This window comes from Megascapheus bottae, chromosome 30, assembly GCF_031878675.1.
Source record: "Megascapheus bottae isolate mThoBot1 chromosome 30, mThoBot2.hap1, whole genome shotgun sequence".
Lineage (NCBI taxonomy): Eukaryota > Metazoa > Chordata > Mammalia > Rodentia > Geomyidae > Megascapheus > Megascapheus bottae.
In genome coordinates this window covers 13,170,478-13,186,991 of record NC_143538.1, presented here as the reverse complement: position 1 = coordinate 13,186,991, position 16,514 = coordinate 13,170,478, and the positions used below count along the sequence as shown (strand labels likewise).

Here is a 16,514-nt window from a genome sequence, read left to right as displayed (position 1 = left end):
CGGCGTGGGACTGCCGAGATGGACTGGAGACCCACGACCGGGGTCAGAGGCCGCTCCGGGTGCCGATCCCCTGTTGCTGGTTTGTGCAGTGGTGGCAGGGTGTGGGGCCTGCTCGTTCCCTTCACCCCATGCACGCCACCCCCAGGCCCGTCCCCACGGGGCTGCAGTCCTGCAACGAAGTGAACCTTCCTTCATGACCTGTGTCCCCCCACCCTGTGCGGGCTGCCCACGGCTTCCCCACACTCTCCACAGCCTGGCCTTGAAGCCTCCTCAGGCCCCGTGGCAGTTGGGTCCTGGCAGGTGAAACTGTAGACTACACACAAGCCTCTTCTTCAGCTTTGGTTGACAGAAAATCATAATGGAGACCTGACGAGATGCTTAGCAAGGAAATGTATCCCTCATGAAGACGCTCAAGTAGACAAACATCCTGATCTAGATAAAGGTCTATCAGAAACAAGCACCCCAGAGTCCGAGCAGCCACAGTGTACTGCCACCAGCGGGGTTGGGTTGGGAACAGAGGAAGAGTCACAGCTGCCACAGTGCCCAGTATGCCTGCCTTCCAAAACACTGGAAAGAATCGGCCAGAAACCTGCAGCTCTCCCACCAGCCCTTGAATTCAGTGTAATTCCAGCTAGCTTCAGCACTTATGGAGTTCAGGTCTGCTGAAGCTCATGAGGAAAGTTCTCAGGCAGCTCGGGGGCTATGAGGATGGGCTAGCTTGGCACCAGTGCAGTAAGAGGGCACTGGCCCCTCCTGATTCCCCAAGGACCTGGACTCTGTGACAGCCCCATCACCTAATGGGGTACCACAAACACCCTGGCACATGGGAGTTCAGTGTACACCCAGTTTTTAGTGGGGAGAAATGGATTATCTAACAAATAGTACCTGAGACAAGTAGATAGCTATTGGAGTTAGATCTCTACCTCAGTTCTAGAGCTGGGCGCCATTGGCCTGTAACCCTAGCGCTTCAGGAAGCTAAAATTCATGGGTTGTAATTCAAAGTCTCCAGGGCAGTAAATTCCACAATTAATAAAAATGCTAGACTTGAGACATGGCTCAAGGGGTAGCATGCCAGCCATGAAAAAAGTCAAGAGTTCAAGCTCCTGAATCAGCTTGAAATAAATACTAGAAGGGAAAAAAGCAAAAGTACAAAATTATTTAAGAAAATATATTTTTGCTGATGTCAGAAGGTCTTTTCTAAGCATAATGTGAAACCTAAGTGACAGGAGAAAATAAACAGATTTTACCACAGAGTTCAAGCATCAGTGTCAGCTATGGGAGAAAATGGCTGCCCTGAGCCCCCCCATGATGTCAGCAGAGCCTTCAGGCTGCCACCTGCAGATAGAGTGGCAGCTGGGTTCCCTCTGGCTCCTACTGGTCTGGGCTGGCATGGAGGAAGGTACCGCGGCCCGGCTCAGCCGAGGCCCAGCACAGAGCTGCAGGCCTGTCCAAAAAGATGGCCGTGTGTTCCCGAGGATGTCTGATGTGCAGTCAAATGACGGGAGAATCAGAGCCATCTAGAAAAGAGCAGGAATAAAGGATGTTACCAAGTCTTAGCTGTACGTTCAAGTCATTCATCTCACGGGAACCACGGCGTTTACTTGGATAACAGGATTGCTTAGTGAAGTGAGTTTCCATCCTGTCCTGACTTGGGGACCTGGGGGGGGGGGGGCTGCGTCAGAACAGGAGGGGAGAAGACATTCCTGGTTTGAGCCAGTTGTGTCCTCCAGGAACAGTGAGGAGGACATCTGGGAAATGGGCCTCCTGGGCCAGGAGCAGGCAGCATCCCTTCGCCACCAGTGGAGCTGGGGCTCTGAGGTTCACAGTTCAAAGATTGCCATCAGTGCTGGAGCTCAGACCTTGCACAAAACAGCCTCAGCCTCAGGGAGATGGGCCAGATGTGAACCGAAAGGGAGCTCCGTGTCGTTAGAGGAGCCTGGACACGGGAAGCCTGCGTTCCAGGAGCGCTGCTTAGCATTTGGCGGCAGCTGTGATTTGAGATGGGGCACTGGGTGGAGGTGAACTCAAGTGGAGCTTAATCTCCAGTTCCACAGGGGTGGGCCTCTAGAGCTCACTGGGGATGAGCTGAGGTGGGCGGGTCCTTAAGGCCCCCCTCCCCCGGGAATGGACCCAGCCCACCCTTCCCATACCATGGAATCAAATGGGGCAGCCTTGAGAAGGAAGGGAATTCAGACTCTTGCTCCTGCCCAGATGAAAATGAGAACACGATGGCAAACCAGCCACAGAAAGATAACCACTGCTGGGCTGCACTGTCTTTAGTGTCGTCAGAACCAAGCACAGTAAATAACCAGCAGCACGGTGACTGCCAGGGGCTGGAGGAGAGGCAGAGAAGTGTGACGTGTGTGGTTTTAGTTTTACAGTATGGAAGGGTTCTGAAGACCAGTGGTGGTGGTGAGCTTCACTGCACAGGTGGCTAAGGTAAGTTTCCTTCCGTACATTTTACCATAAACCTTTCAGGTGCTAGGTGCCAGTGCCTAGCTGCTCAGGAAGCTGAGACCTGAGGATCCCAGTTCAAAGCCAGCCCAGAGGGGAAAGACCACGAGATTTTTTTTTTTTTTTTTTTGCCAGTCCTGGGCTTGAGCTCAGGGCCTGAGCACTGTCCTTGGACTTTCTCAAGGCTAGAGCTCTACCACTTGAGCCTCAGCACCACTTCCGGCTTTTTTCTATGTATGTGGTACCGAGGAATCGAACCCAGGTCTTCATGCATGCTAGGCAAGCACTTTAACCACTAGGCCAAACTCCCGGCCAGACCACGAGATTCTTATCTCCAAGTAACCACCAGAATAGTGGAAATGGAGCTGTGGCTCCAAGTGGTAGAGTGCTAGAGTACAAAAGCTTAGGGATGGTACCTGGGCTCCAAGTTCAAGCCCCATGACTAACGAAACAACCTTTAAGGGGCTAGATCTTAGCTGGGCATGGCTTCAATCCCCGATACAAAACAAAGGACTGGGAGCTTTTGTAGAGCATGCTTGTGCACACCTGCAGTCCTGCTGTCAGAGGCACGGGGGGCAGGAAACAGCAGAGATGGAGCACCCCCTCCCACCTCTCCCCTGGTGTGCAAAACAAGCACTTCATGAGAGACTTCATCGTTGCATTCCAGAGGTCCAGGGAGAGCCAAGCCTTGCACAGCCCGAAATGCCAGTGGAGCCAGCAACAGGACGCCGGGTTTGAGACCAGCTTGGGCTGCATAGTGAGACTCGGTGTCAGAGAGCAGAGAGGAGTTTAGAGAATCAAAGGTAGGGAGGTGTTTCTTAAATACCCTGTAGTTTTATAATTTAATTTCTAAACTATCTCAGCTATCTTGGAAGTGTCATTAGGAAGCAGGCAGAGGCATAAATGTGTGTGTTCTGAAATTAAGAAAAGCGAAGGGGTACAGGAGTGCTTGCCCGGCTAGTTTGCAGCCATGAATTCAAACTCCAGGACCACCAAGCGCAAAACAAATCACAACCAGAACATAGGCGGGGGCTAGTGACACCCGCCTGTCATCCGACCTCCTCAGGCCACCGGGGGTTCTAAGAGTCATGGTTTGACCAGGCCAAGGTAGGAGAATCCAGGAGCCTCTTATCCCCGGTGAGCCACCAGCACACCAGAAATGGCGCTGTGGCTCAGAGTGGTGGAGCGCTAGCCTCGAGTGAAAACGCTCCGAGACAGCGCCCAGGCCCTGAGTTCAAGCCCCACAACCACAAAAGAAAAGCCCTGTGGATCTTGGCCCCTCTCTGGATCACACAGCGCTCCTGAAGCTCCATTGCATTCACCCCCAAAATGGGGTTCCTCAGGCCCTGCTCCCCTGTCCCAGCGGGGGAAACGGGGTGCCTTGGGTGTGGTGGTGGGGTCCTTCACCCGGGTCGCACTCCCAGGTGAGTGTCAGGCCCGCAGTCCGCCCCCCACGCCCCCTCCTCCCCCACAAGGATGCTCGGAGTGCTGGGAGCCCCACACGCCTTCTTTATTCTCCCCGCGCCCGCCAGGCGCAGCCGCCCCCAGCCGGGCTCGAGGAAGGGCAGCAGCGGTGGGGGCGCCGCTAGCTTTCTCCCGAGGGGTCCGGGCCGGGGTTCAGAGTCAGGCCGCGCTCCCGGAACAGCCGCTCCAGCGCCTCCTCCAGCGGTGGGCAGCTGCCGCGCAGGCCCGCGGCCACCTGCGCCGCCCACTGGAAGTACTCGTGCACGCGGGCCTGGGACCAGCCTGGAGGGGGGGCGGGGGACGGCGGAGGCCTGGAGCCGGGGGAGGGGGAGGGGGAGGGGAGGGGGATGGGGAGCCTCCCGATCCCCCGGCCCCACCGCCGCCACCTGCGCCGCCCACTGGAAGTACTCGTGCACGCGGGCCTGGGACCAGCCTGGAGGGGGGGCGGGGGACGGCGGAGGCCTGGAGCCGCGGGGGGGGGGGAGCCTCCCGCCCCGCCCTCCCCCCGGCCGCGCCCTCCCCCGGCCCCGGCCCCGCCGTACCCGCCGGCGCGCAGCGGTTCAGGTCCCGCAGGTTGTGCAGCTTGTCGGCCAGCTTCACCAGCTTGGCCCCGGGGCTGCCGCGCGGCGCCCGCTCCACCTGCAGCCGCTTCCGCTCGGGCTGGGGCAGGGCCTTGTCGTCCGTCACCTCCTCCACCAGGCGCCGCACCCGCGCCCCGAAGTGCAGCTCCAGCTCCTCCGGCGTGGTGTCGGTGTCCTCCACCGTGTCGTGGAGCAGCGCCGCCTGGGGCCGGGCCGCGCGTCAGCGGGGCGCGCGGGGCCGGGGCGCCCCCTCCCCCCTCCCCTCCTCCCCGCTGACCTGCAGCACCGCCACGTCGGTGACGCCCGCCTCCTGCGCCAGGATCCGAGCCACACCTAGGGCAGGGGGCGCAGGGTCCAGCCGAGCCGGCCCCGGGCCCCGCTCCCCCCCCCCCCCCCGCCGCTACCCCCGCCCCCGCCCACCGATGGGGTGGTTGATGTAGGGCGTCCCCTCCGGGTCCTTCCGTCGCTGCTGTCGGTGTTTGCGGGCCGCGAAGTCGGCGGCCGCCAGCAGCTGCGCGGCCTCGGAGGCCATGGCCGGGCTGGGGACGGGGCCGGGTCGGAGTCCGCAGGGGCGGGGGCGCCGCAGCGCCGCCTCGCGCGCCGGAGGCCCCGCCCCTAACCGGCCGCGGCGCCGGCCGGCTCCGCCGGGAGCGTCGAGGGTGGAGGGGCGCGGGCGGCCTCGGGCCCGGAGCTGCGGGGAGCCCCGATCCCCGGCTTGCTCCCAGCCAGGGGCGTCGCAGTGCCAGTGCGGAGGAACCAGTGTTGGGGTGAAAACCGCAGGATTCTGAGTGCCAGTCGATGATGCCACACGACCCCAGCTCCGCGCTGGGAGGCACAGCTAGCAACCCCCGGGAAAGGCCGAATGCAGCCGGGCCAGGTGGACAGACAAAGGACGCCCATTCAGGCTCCCGCAGGGAGAAGGCTGGGGCCGTCAGGTGAGGCCTGGTTACCAGGGGTCACTGATGTCAGCCAGTGTCCAGGCCGTCCCGGATTCCAGGATGGCTGCTGTGACTTTCAAAAGCAGTGATCGTTTGATGCTGTAATGACAGCATTTTTCCTCCCCGCCCCTTCCAGTGTGGCACTGGGGTTTGAACTCTGGGCTTCTGCCTTGCAGGGCACATTCCAGCCACAGTTCTAGTCTACCACAGGCTGTTGTCACTGACTGTTGGGTGGCTGGGCTTCAGGTTTCAAGAAGGCTTTTCCTGTCTGATAAACATCGCCCATGTTTATCTACTAATTCTGTCCTTCCTGGAGTCCCCCCCCCCCAGGTGACCAGTGTGTAAAGGAGACTAGAGGGGCTAAATGTGGGTCTCCACTGGTTTTGTCCCAGATGGTTTCAAACCTCAATCTTCCTGATCTCTAGTTGATCACAGGCCTGAGACACGGCTCCCAGGCCCGCTTGGCTTCCTGTCTGGTTCCCCAGACGAATCTTGTCTCTTCGGTTTGGGGAGTGAGAAGACCAGTCTTGTGCTAGAACTGGCTTAACACATTACTGGCTTTCAGGAGAAATTTCCTTAGGGATGAGAGGTCCCAGGGACCTGGAGGTCCCCTGAGTGGCATCACCGGAGAAGAGGACAAGCCGGAGCTGGCCAGTTCCTGAGTCTACTCCAATCTGACAAGTAGATTAACCATTTGGGCTGGTAGCTGGGGAGATGGAGGCCCCAGGGAAGCTAGTGAAAAGGCGTGGCTTGGTTCTCAGGGAAACCTTGTTGCCATGTAGCTTGTAGGCAGTGAGGGAAGTTCCCCGCTCAGCCAGGGCTCTGGGGCTGAAAGGAGTGGTCAGAATTCCCAAGGTTTCTACGGCAGCCTACAAGTTGGAGAGGGAGCGGAGGAAAACACATTTGGTTCTAGAAGACTGTTCTTCAGGCAAACGGCTCGACTCTGTCACACTTCATTCTCTCTACGCCCCTGAACCTTTTGCTCGGAAGCCCCAGGCCCCCAGCCCTGCAACAGTGGGTACCATGAAGGGGCTGGCACCACCTGCCTAGGTGTAAGTGGTGCCTAAACCCCGAGGCCTCCATTCTTAATCCCGCTGGCAGCATGGCTTAGAAAGGCAGAGGCTGGGCTCCTAAGGACCAGGGCAGGGGGGAAGGCGCCCTCATGGGCGTCTGGCGGAGGCCGGGCTCCCCGACCCCAGGCCGGAGCGCCGGCCTGCTGCTGCTCCTCACCTGGACGTGCCCCGCCCGGCAGACGGCTCTCCCAGGTACGCCGGCCCGGCCCCGAGGGCGGACCGCGGGAGGGCGGGCGGGGTGTGGACAGACCCGGCCCCGTCCCGCTCTCCCCCAGCGCTGGCCCATCACCCCCACCTGTGCCAGGCCACCCGGGAAGCGGATGGCCGCTACTTCCCCGGCTTCTTCTGCCCGCGGCTCTCGGACTCCCCGGAGGAAGCCTACTGCTGCCGCCTGCGGGCTGCGGGCGGCTACTGCTGCGCCCGCGCCGAGTTCGAGGCCCTGTACCAAGTCAATCTGTCCTCGCTCGCGCCCCCACCCGTCCTCAGGTGAGCGCGCCCGCCCGCCCGCCCGGGGGTCCCCGACCCCGCGGGGCCAGGTCCGGGGTGGCGAGCGGGCGCAGGGCCGCGGGGCGGCTCCGGCGGCGGCCTGACTCGGGCCCTCCCCGCAGGGGCCCGGGCCCGCTGCTGGCGCTGGGCCTCTACAGTCTGCTGCTGCTGGCGCTGGTGATCGCAGACCTGCTGCACTTCTGCCGCGGGCGGGGCGGGCGGGGGCCGAGGCGGCGGCCGCCCTGCCCTTCCTCCCCGGAGCGCGGCGGCGAGGCCCCCCGCCGGTCCCGCCGGTCCCCGCGGACCTAGACTGAGTGCGGCGGCCCGCGAGCGCGCCCGGACCCCGCCTCGCGCGCCCCCGCCCCGCGCGCCCCCGCCCCGCGCGCCCCCGCCCCGCGCGCCCCCGCCCCGCGCGCCCCCGGGGCCCCGAGGCTCCCCTGGCCCCGCCCCTGCCTCCAGCGCTCTTCTTGGCCCCGCCCCTGCTACGTCGTCCTCTTAGCCCCGCCCCACGCACTCCGTAGGCCCCGCCCCCTCCGCGCACTACCCGGAGCTCGTCTCTTGGCGCGCCTCCCTCCGTGGCCCCGCCCCCGCCCCGCGGTCTCTCGCTGGCCCCGCCCCCTCTGACTCATCGCTGACGCAGGGCGGGGGCGGGGCCTCCTCGCCAGCCTCCCGGGCCGGGCCGCCCTCGCCCCAGACTGCGCCTGCGTGGGCCCGGAGGTCGGCTGCGCCATGGCTGTGAGTGGTCGGGGACCCCCGAGGCCCGCCCCGCCCTCCCCGGGGGGCACCGGTCTCCCTCTGCGCTCTGCGCTCGCCCCTCGCCCCTCTCCCGTCCGGCACCCGCCCTCGCGGCCTCGCCCGGCCCACCGCCCCTTCTCCCCCAGGCCAGCTCCGCGGAGCAGCTGCGGCGGGACGGCAACGAGCTGTTCCGATGCGGGGACTACGAGGGCGCCCTGTCGGCCTACGCGCAGGCCCTGGCGCTGGGCGCGCCGCCGCCGGACCAGGCCGCGCTGCACCGGAACCGCGCCGCCTGCCACCTCAAGCTGGTGAGGGGCCCCGCCGGCCGGGCCCCGTGGGGGGCTGGGGCCGGGCCCGGGCCCGGCCGACGCCGGCCTCAGCCTCCTGGTCCTTCTCGTGCAGGAGGACTACGACAAAGCCGAGTCGGAAGCGTCTAAAGGTAGGGCGCGGGGCCCTCCGGGGGCGGACCCCGGGACCCCCGCCAGCACCCCCTCCTCCTCTGCCTCCTGGAGCGCGTCTGTCTGCTGTCTTTCCCACTTCTGCGGGGCCTTTCCTTTTCTACAGCTGCCTCACCTTTTCTGAGACGGAAGCCCGAGCCCCACATCCGTCTCCCACCCTCCTCCGGCCCTCAAGATCTTTCCCTACTGCTCTTGAGTGGAGACGGTGGAGCAAGCGCCCTGACGGGGCTCCTGTTTGTGCTCAGCCATTGAAAAGGATGGAGGTGACGTCAAGGCACTGTACCGGAGAAGCCAGGCCCTAGAGAAGCTGGGCCGCCTGGACCAGGCTGTCCTCGACCTGCAGAGATGTGTGAGCCTAGAGCCCAAGAACAAAGTTTTCCAGGAGGCCCTGCGGAGCCTTGGCGGCCAGATTCAGGAGAAGGTGTGCGCATGTGCCACAGACATCTGGGTCAGAGTTACAGACGCAGCACTTCGTTAGAGGCAGGGAAACAGCAAATTAAGATGATAGCGTGGAGTGGGTTCACACACCCACGGAGCTAGCATTGCTGGCGTGAAAAGCCACAATAACCAGCAAAAACCCGGGCTGGAGGCATAGCTCAGGCATCAGAGTGCAAGCCAAGCGAGAGGCCCTGGATTCAAACCATAGTATTGAGCAAGAAGAAAATGGACATTACCTTTAGCGTTAGTCCTGGCCCAAGCAGGAAGTAACTCAGGAGGAAAACAGCTCTGGGAAGTTTGGGAGGCGCCACCTGGCAAGTCTCTTCCTGCCCATGTGGCTCAGACCTCCTCACAAGTCAGGAGTCAGGGAGCCGAGAGGAGGCGTGGCGTCTCCGTTGATGGGTGACATCTCACCTTGTCCGTTTGTCCTAGGTGCGGTACATGTCCTCCACCGACGCCAAGGTGGAACAGATGTTCCAGATTCTGCTGGACCCAGAAGAGAAAGGCACTGAGAAGAAGCAGAAGGTACAGGCCAGGGCATGCGCTGGTGGGGACTGAGCTGGGGCCCAGAGCTGCACGCTGCTCTCCAGCGCTAGCCTCGCCCTGCTGGCCACGTCTGCTGCAGGGCGCTGGTCTTGGTGTGGACCACGGAAAGGGAGCCAGCCTGGTGCCAGGACTACCAGGTGACCATGACATTGCCCTGGCACTTTGGGTCCTGCCGGTCCGACAGCAAGGTCGGGTGCAGAGTGTCGCCCTCATCCTGCCCCGTGGGGGTCGGGGGCAGCGCCACAGCACGGCTCCCCCACAGGCCTCTCAGAACCTGGTGGTGCTGGCTCGGGAGGACGCAGGAGCCGAGAAGATCTTCCGCAACAATGGGGTCCAGCTCCTGCAGCGCCTTCTGGACACCGGGGAGCCCGACCTCATGCTGGCGGCCCTGCGCACGCTCGTGGGCATTTGTTCTGAGCACCAATCGCGGGTAGGCGGGTTCAGTCCATTTGTGCATCTGTCCATCCTCTGTCCCTCCACTCCTCATTCCAAAAAGAAGTTAGAGCAGAAGACAGGAGCAGGGGACACATGCTGCCCAGAAAGTGACACTGGGGAGGGGTCCTCACGGGAGTCCTATGGTGGGTGACACCACCCACTATCTCTTCACCTTGGAGACTGCTGAGACTGCGGCGGGTGGGACAGTACATTAGGCCAGCAGAGTGACGCCAAGTCCAAGCACTTGTCTGAGCTGGCCTGAGCCAGGGGACAAGGGACAGGGGACAGAACTTGACCCTGTGTTCATTTGTTTGCTTGTTTAATTGATAGGGAGATGTGGGTCACATAGAGCTCTGGCTGGCCTTGAACTTGTGGCATGTGTTGCCATGCTGAACTCTTCCCTTGCTTTTAGACATTTCTATGTCAGGAACTGTGGGGTCTCTAAGTGAGATTAGGGCTGAGAGGTGAGACTGAGTTCTGTGTCTTCCCCGGTCTCCTCAGTCCCGCCCGGCTGAGTAGAGCCACGTGGACTGCCGGGGTCCACACCCCTGTGTACTGGTCCCGCTCGGGGAGACACTGGGAGGAGTGGGTAGGCAGGTGGCCTAGTGTAGTTCTGTCCCTCTGGACAGGCCTAAGCCCAAGCAGCTAAGCCAGGGCTGTAGTGCCCCTGCTTTCTCTGGCGGGAGGCAAGGAGGGCGGTGGCCAGGAAGGACTTGAGCGTGGTCTGACCCCGGGTCAGGCGTCAGTCATCCACTGGGAACTGGTCCTTCTACCTGAGCAGCTTCTGCCCCTGGCCACACCCCTAGCTCCTGGTGAGGGCACCCCAAGCCCCACCCCAACTGGGCTTCTCCACCTCTCACACCGTAGACCGTGGCAACGCTGAGTGTGCTGGGGACCCGGCGTGTGGTCTCCATCCTGGGCGTGGAGAACCAGGCCGTGTCCCTGGCCGCCTGCCACCTGCTGCAGGTTATGTTTGAGGCACTCAAGGAGGGCGTCAAGAAAGGCTTCCGAGGCAAGGAGGGCGCCATCATCGTGGGTGAGTGAGACGGCTGACCTGCTCTCCGGGTCTCTCCCAAGCTGGTCCTGAACGCGGCTCCCGCTGCCCAGCGCCTCATCTCCCCCCCTGGGCCTGGGTGGGCCCAGGTCTGCGCCACTGCGCCTGGCTCTCCTCCAGAGGATGGGCAGGCAGAGCCCAGCAGCCAGCTCAGCTCCACCTGTCTGGCTGCGAGGGGCATTCAGCGTGGACGGGATGGAGCCTGCCACGGTCCTGTGTTTTGTGCTGAGGCCACGGCCGAGGCGTCTAGCGCTGACCGTGAGCGCTGTCATTGCAGATCCCGACCGGGAGCTGAAGGTCCTTATCAAAAGCCTCCTGGAGCTGCTGACCGAACCGGGGGTCTCGGGCTCAGGCCGGGACAACGCGCTGGCTCTCCTGATTAAAGCCGTGCCCCGCAAGTCTCCCAAGGACCCCAACAACAGCCTCACACTCTGGGTCATTGACCAGGGTAGGTGACGGGGCTCACATAGGCTTGGTGCACGCCGGGCCGGCTGCTCCCTGGCAGTGTGAAGGAGAACCGTAGCCGTGTAGCCATCTAGCTGCCCGGCGTGGGTGTGGTACGGAGGAATCCAACCCAGGACTCCACGCGTGCTAGACAAGCACCCTACTCCAGGCTACACCCCCGCCCTGCCCTCGCCGCCTTCCTCAGGGCGTCTCAGCAGCTTCCTCCTTTGCACTGCCTCACCTGTCTTCCCGAAGTCTCTTCCTTGAGCTTTTCAGGGTCACCACTAATGTCCTTGTTTCTCCAGGCCTGAAGAAGATTTTGGAGGTGGGGGGTTCTGTGCAGGACCCCTCTGGGGAGCCCTCCATGACAGGGAACAGTCGCACGAGCGCCTCCATCCTCCTCAGCAAGCTCTTCGATGACCTCAAGTGTGATGCAGAGCGGGAGAATTTCCACCGGCTCTGCGAGAACTACATCCGGTACAGCTGTCCTCCTCAGTCCCGTCCCCGTCCCCGTCCCCGGCAGCATCTGTGGCAGGCTTGGGGCCAAGTGGCTTTAGGAAGGCCCATGTTTTGTATTTTTCTCAAGACAAGGTCTCACTCGGGTTGTCCAGGCTGGCCTTGAACTCGTGGGCTCAGTCTACCCTCTGCTTCAGCCTCCCAAGCTGCTGGCACTTCTTCAGCAGTGATTCACTCACCAGGGAGTGTTGCAGCAGTTGATTCTCCTTTTTTTTTTTTTTCTTTTGCCAGTCCTGGGCTTGAGCTCAGAGCCTGAGCACTGTCCTTGGACTTTCTCAAGGCTAGAGCTCTACCACTTGAGCCTCAGCACCACTTCCGGCTTTTTTCCATGTATGTGGTGCCGAGGACTTGAACCCCGGTCTTCGTGCACGCTGGGCAGGCCCTCCACCACTAGGCCAAACTCCCAGCCCTTGATTCTCGTTTTTACGACACTCACGTGCCAAGTGCTTACTGTGCCCACCGCTGTGTCCGGGACAGCACAGCCAATGCCAAGCCAGAGCTGGGTCCTTGCCCCACAGGACAGGATGCTCTCATAGCACGGGCGCGATGTCTCAGAGGTGCTGCGGGGAGCTTGGTGGGGGTAGATCCAGAGCCGCGGGCACTGGGGTTCTGGGGCAGTGCCTTTGCCTTGTCCAAGCGGGCAGGGGTGGGGTGGGGAGGGGCCTCGGCATGACAGCTGTCACCTTGTGCTCCTAGGAGCTGGTTCGAGGGCCAAGGGCTGGCCGGGAAGCTGCGGGCCATCCAGACCGTGTCATGCCTGCTGCAGGGCCCATGCGATGCTGGCAACAGGGCCCTGGAGCTGAGTGGCGTCATGGAGAGCGTGATCGCGCTCTGCGCCTCAGAGCGGGAGGATGAGCAGCTGGTGGCGGTGGAGGCTCTGATCCATGCGGCCGGCAAGGCCAAGCGGGCCTCGTTCATCACAGCCAATGGGGTCTCACTGCTGAAGGACCTGTACAAGCGCAGTGAGCGGGACAGCATCCGCATCCGGGCCCTGGTGGTGAGGAGGGGTGGGGCGGGGACTGCTGGGACCCCTCGTGGCTCTTCCCCTCACCCAGGGCGCATGCCGGCTCACACCGGGTCTCCAGGCGCTGCTCGGGCGTGTGTGGAGTGGTCATTAGTGCTGTCGTGCACGTCCCCCGAGGCCTTAGTCCAGGACCCACGTCCTGTCTTTTCCCGAGCACACCTGGGATCCTGCAGAGGGCCAGGCACTGGTGCGCCAGGAGGCGGCCTGTGGGGAAGGGAGATGGAGGCCAGGGGGGCCGTGCCGTGTGCACCACCTCCAGCCAGGTGTGGGGAGCCTGCTCCTGACCGGGTCCCAGCAGCCAGGTCCCCTGGCCTTGTCCTCTTCCCGCAGGGGCTGTGTAAGCTCGGCTCGGCCGGCGGGACCGACTTCAGCATGAAGCAGTTTGCCGAAGGATCTACTCTCAAACTGGCCAAGCAGTGTCGGAAGTGAGTGTGTCCTCTGGGGGGCGCTGTTCTGCAGGCCCTAAGACACCCAGTCCTGGCCCTCCGCCTTGTTTCTGCCCCCACCCCCTTCTCACTGCGGTCCTCTGCTCTGTATGCGCAGATGGCTCTGCAATGACCAGATGGACGCGGGCACGCGGCGCTGGGCAGCAGAGGGCCTGGCTTACCTCACCTTCGACGCCGATGTGAAGGAAGAGTTAGTGGAGGACGAGGAGGCTCTGAAGGCACTGTTCCAGCTCAGCAAGGTGGCCTGTGGTCCCCAGGGTCCCCGCCAGATGCTGGCCTGTGGTGGTGACTGTGGGAGGCAGTGGCTGCCTGCGTGGCATGGGCCCAAGGGGCGTCTGTGGGGTGGGGTCTCAGGTCTCCCTTGGTGCCCAGGGCAGTGGGCGGTGGGTGCAGCCCGGGCCTGGGCACCGGTGGGTCTGTCGGCTCAGGGTCCGCTCTACTCCCGGCAGTCAGAGGAGAGGTCTGTGCTCTTTGCCGTGGCCTCGGCGCTCGTCAACTGCACCAACAGCTACGACTACGAGGAGCCGGACCCCAAGATGGTGGAGCTGGCCAAGTATGCCAAGCAGCCCCTGCCTGAGCAGCACCCCAAGGTATGCAGCCCTGGGCCGGAGGTCCTTGCTGCAGCTCCCAGCACCTGCTGCAAGGTGTGCCCTGTCCTTCCCCCTGCCGGGGCCCCCTTCCCATCCTGTCCGCCCAGCCCCTCTGAGCTGCCTCCCTCCCTCCCCAGGACAAGCCCAGCTTCGTCCGTGCTCGAGTGAAGAAGCTGCTGGCAGCAGGCGTGGCGGCGGCCATGACGTGCATGGTGAAGACGGAGAGCCCTGTGCTCACGGGCTCCTGCAGGGAGCTGCTCTCCAGGTGGGTCTCTGTGTAGGGACCCACTTGGCCCCTTGGACAGGGTGTCGGCCTGCCAGTGGGAGACCCACCACCCACACCCCCTTTCCCCAAAGGGTCTTCCTGGCTTTAGTGGAGGAGGCAGAGGACCGAGGCACTGTGGTGGCCCAGGGCGGCGGCAAGGTAGGCCGGTGCCCTGACCTTCCGCCCTAGAACATGGCCCAGTCGGCAGCATGCTGCCCGCAGACGGAGGAGGGAAGGAGCGAGGGAGGGTTCCAGGCGTGTTCCCTGTGATCGCTCCTGCAGGCACTGCTCCCACTGGCCCTGGAGGGCACTGATGTCGGGCAGACAAAGGCGGCCCAGGCGCTGGCCAAGCTCACCATCACCTCCAACCCTGAGATGACCTTCCCCGGTGAGCGAGTAAGGCTCCCGCCACGTCCACCCTCCTGCGGCGTCCCCGGGCCTAAGAGGAGGCGGCAGCTTTGCTGAGCCCCGGGGAGGGAGGGGCGCCCCAGGGGATGGATGTGTGTGTGTGTGTGTGTGTCACAGATCTACGAGGTGGTCCGGCCCCTGGTTTCTCTGCTGCACCTCAGCTGCTCAGGACTGCAGAACTTTGAGGCCCTCATGGCTCTCACGAACCTGGCTGGGATCAGTGAGAGGCTCCGGTGAGTCCTGGGGCGCAGGGCCTGGACTGGCTGGGGGTGGTCAAGGCTCAGGCTGCCGTGGCATGGGGAGGTGTCCGCACATCTGGGCGTGGAGGCCCGACCGCGCCGCCCCTGCCCTCGTCCTGCAGGCAGAAGATCCTGAAGGAGAAGGCCGGGCCCATGATCGAGGGCTACATGTTCGAGGAGCACGAGATGATCCGGCGGGCCGCCACGGAGTGCATGTGCAACCTGGCCATGAGCAAGGAGGTGCGGCTCGGACCGGGGTCCTGGCAGGGAGGTGCGCAGGGGCCCCGTGCCCTGACCACTGGGTCCCCTCCCGCCCTGGCCACAGGTGCAGGACCTCTTTGAAGCGGAGGGCAACGACCGCCTGAAGCTGCTGGTGCTGTACAGCGGGGAGGAGGACGAGCTGCTGCGCCGGGCGGCGGCGGGTGGCCTGGCCATGCTCACCTCCCTGCGGCCGGCGCTCTGCAGCCGCATCCCACAAGTGGTCAGTACCACTCCTCGTGGGGGCGCAGGGCCGGGGGAGGGGGGCGCCCTGCTGGGCCATGGTCACACTTGCCCTTTCCTGCAGACCACGCACTGGCTGGAGATCCTGCAGGCCCTGCTTCTGAGCCCCAACCCGGAGCTGCAGCACCGGGGGGCCGTGGTGGTGCTGAACCTGGTGGAGGCCTCTAGGGAGATCGCTGGCACTCTGATGGAGAGCGAGGTGCTGGAGATCCTGTCTGTGCTGGCCAAGGGCCAGAGCGGCCCTGTTCCCAGGGCTGCTGCAGCCTCTCTGGGCAAGGCTGTGGAGTACGGGCTCATCCAGCCTAACCGTGGTGGGGAGTGAGGGCCCGGGCCGAGGCTCTGCACGCCGCTGCTACAGCACTGAGAAGGGCAGAGCGCCTTCGCCTGATGGGTCTGCGGCGCTGGCTGCGTGCCTGTTCTGCCCAGCGCACTTTCACACGCTCCTTGAGTTAGGGACCACACTCAGTCACAGGACCCTGCCCTGCCAGCACTGCCTCCAGCCTTACTCAGAGACGTGATTGGCATGCGACTGTAGAGCCTTGGGATGCAGAGGCCATCCCGCCTCAGCCCGTGGGTTCTGGCACCAGTAAAGGCACAGCACCAGCCTAGCAGTGTGGGCACCCAGTAATAAAGTGTGTGGGGTGAAAACGCGTGTGCGCTGTCCTGTGCAAGGAGGGCTGCTGAGGTGGTAAGCTCGCCTCCATGAGCTGTTCTTTATTTTGAATTAAGGGTGGTGTTCTACTGCCTGAGCTACATACAGCTCCCTTTCCAGTTTTTGGTGGTTAACTGGAGCTAGCACGGCTGGGAATGTGCTCGGTGGTAGTGCCCAACTAGCATGCAGGAGGCCCAGGATTCAATTCCTCAGTTCACAGGAGCAGAAGCCAGTAGTGACACTGGCTCACGTGATGGAGCGCTAGCGCTCCAGGACGGCACCCAGGCACCCAGACCCTGAGTTCGAGCCCCAGGCCTGGCAAAGAAAAAAAGCCTAGCATGCTCTCCCGTGTGACCCGGCTTCAAGGCCCTCACAGCTGGGATGACGGGCTCGAGCCCCAGCACGGGGCTTTAATACTCTTAACTGGGCTGTCCCAGCCTTCGGCTCCAGCCGGAGCCCTGGAAGCCTCGCGGTGCTCTGGTGGTCACTGCGGGAATTGCTTACGGGCTCCGACCAAGATCCGCACATCGCAGACCCTGCTAGGACGGCAGGCCCGAGCCCCCGGCGCTCAGAGGCACGGCTTCCTTTCGTCCTTTAAGTGTTCCATGCCCCCGCCGGGCCATGCTCGGGGTCTGGAAGGGGCCGTCTAGGTCGGGGCCTCCCTGCCCCGGGGGAAACCCCGCTGCACACCCTCGGCTGAGAGAGCAGCCGCCGGGGCGGGCGGCGCCGGTGGAGCCCGACGCTCATTGGCTCGGTAGATGTGAACG

General features: G+C 63.2%; 3 protein-coding genes and 1 long non-coding RNA gene across 4 annotated transcripts; 3 read left to right on the top strand and 1 right to left on the bottom strand.

Moving 5' to 3' along the window:
• Positions 1-5: 5 nt before the first annotated feature.
• Positions 6-3,285, top strand: LOC150044463 (uncharacterized). The gene is made up of 3 exons (XR_016533177.1): positions 6-1,626; positions 2,374-2,439; positions 3,122-3,285. It is a non-coding gene; the product is annotated as an uncharacterized LOC150044463 (long non-coding RNA).
• Positions 3,286-3,857: 572 nt separating this feature from the next.
• Hddc3 (HD domain containing 3) lies at positions 3,858-6,607 on the bottom strand. The gene is made up of 4 exons (XM_090321614.1): positions 4,920-6,607; positions 4,777-4,832; positions 4,461-4,701; positions 3,858-4,351 (listed from the first exon to the last, which is right to left on the bottom strand). The coding sequence occupies exons 1-4, from the start codon at positions 5,029-5,031 to the stop codon at positions 3,858-3,860; spliced, it is 903 nt and encodes a 300-aa protein (XP_090177740.1). The 5' UTR covers positions 5,032-6,607.
• On the top strand, positions 6,600-7,305 carry LOC150044461 (protein shisa-like-1). Its single transcript, XM_090321613.1, has 3 exons — positions 6,600-6,702; positions 6,786-6,996; positions 7,119-7,305. The coding sequence occupies exons 1-3, from the start codon at positions 6,600-6,602 to the stop codon at positions 7,303-7,305; spliced, it is 501 nt and encodes a 166-aa protein (XP_090177739.1).
• Positions 7,306-7,576: 271 nt separating this feature from the next.
• On the top strand, positions 7,577-15,734 carry Unc45a (unc-45 myosin chaperone A). The gene is made up of 20 exons (XM_090321363.1): positions 7,577-7,731; positions 7,878-8,039; positions 8,134-8,170; positions 8,435-8,610; positions 9,060-9,152; positions 9,436-9,603; positions 10,476-10,644; positions 10,940-11,110; positions 11,412-11,583; positions 12,319-12,619; positions 12,977-13,071; positions 13,190-13,331; positions 13,542-13,682; positions 13,820-13,947; positions 14,040-14,106; positions 14,230-14,343; positions 14,473-14,588; positions 14,717-14,834; positions 14,920-15,075; positions 15,160-15,734. The coding sequence occupies exons 1-20, from the start codon at positions 7,726-7,728 to the stop codon at positions 15,415-15,417; spliced, it is 2,790 nt and encodes a 929-aa protein (XP_090177489.1). The 5' UTR covers positions 7,577-7,725; the 3' UTR covers positions 15,418-15,734.
• The last annotated feature ends 780 nt before the right edge of the window (positions 15,735-16,514 follow it).

Bases quoted from the DNA above. Each gene is read 5' to 3' on its own strand.
- Unc45a (XM_090321363.1), top strand. The intron at 10,645-10,939 runs GTGAGTGAGACG...CTGTCATTGCAG, and splicing joins GGAGGGCGCCATCATCGTGG to ATCCCGACCGGGAGCTGAAG. The intron at 14,344-14,472 runs GTAAGGCTCCCG...TGTGTGTCACAG, and splicing joins TGACCTTCCCCGGTGAGCGA to ATCTACGAGGTGGTCCGGCC.
- LOC150044461 (XM_090321613.1), top strand. From the start codon at position 6,600: ATGGGCGTCTGGCGGAGGCCGGGCTCCCCGACCCCAGGCCGGAGCGCC. The intron at 6,703-6,785 runs GTACGCCGGCCC...GCTCTCCCCCAG, and splicing joins CCGGCAGACGGCTCTCCCAG to CGCTGGCCCATCACCCCCAC. The intron at 6,997-7,118 runs GTGAGCGCGCCC...CCCTCCCCGCAG, and splicing joins GCGCCCCCACCCGTCCTCAG to GGGCCCGGGCCCGCTGCTGG.
- Hddc3 (XM_090321614.1), bottom strand. From the start codon at position 5,031: ATGGCCTCCGAGGCCGCGCAGCTGCTGGCGGCCGCCGACTTCGCGGCC. The intron at 4,833-4,919 runs GTGGGCGGGGGC...CCCCTGCCCTAG, and splicing joins CTACATCAACCACCCCATCG to GTGTGGCTCGGATCCTGGCG. The intron at 4,702-4,776 runs GTCAGCGGGGAG...GCCCGGCCCCAG, and splicing joins CCGACGTGGCGGTGCTGCAG to GCGGCGCTGCTCCACGACAC.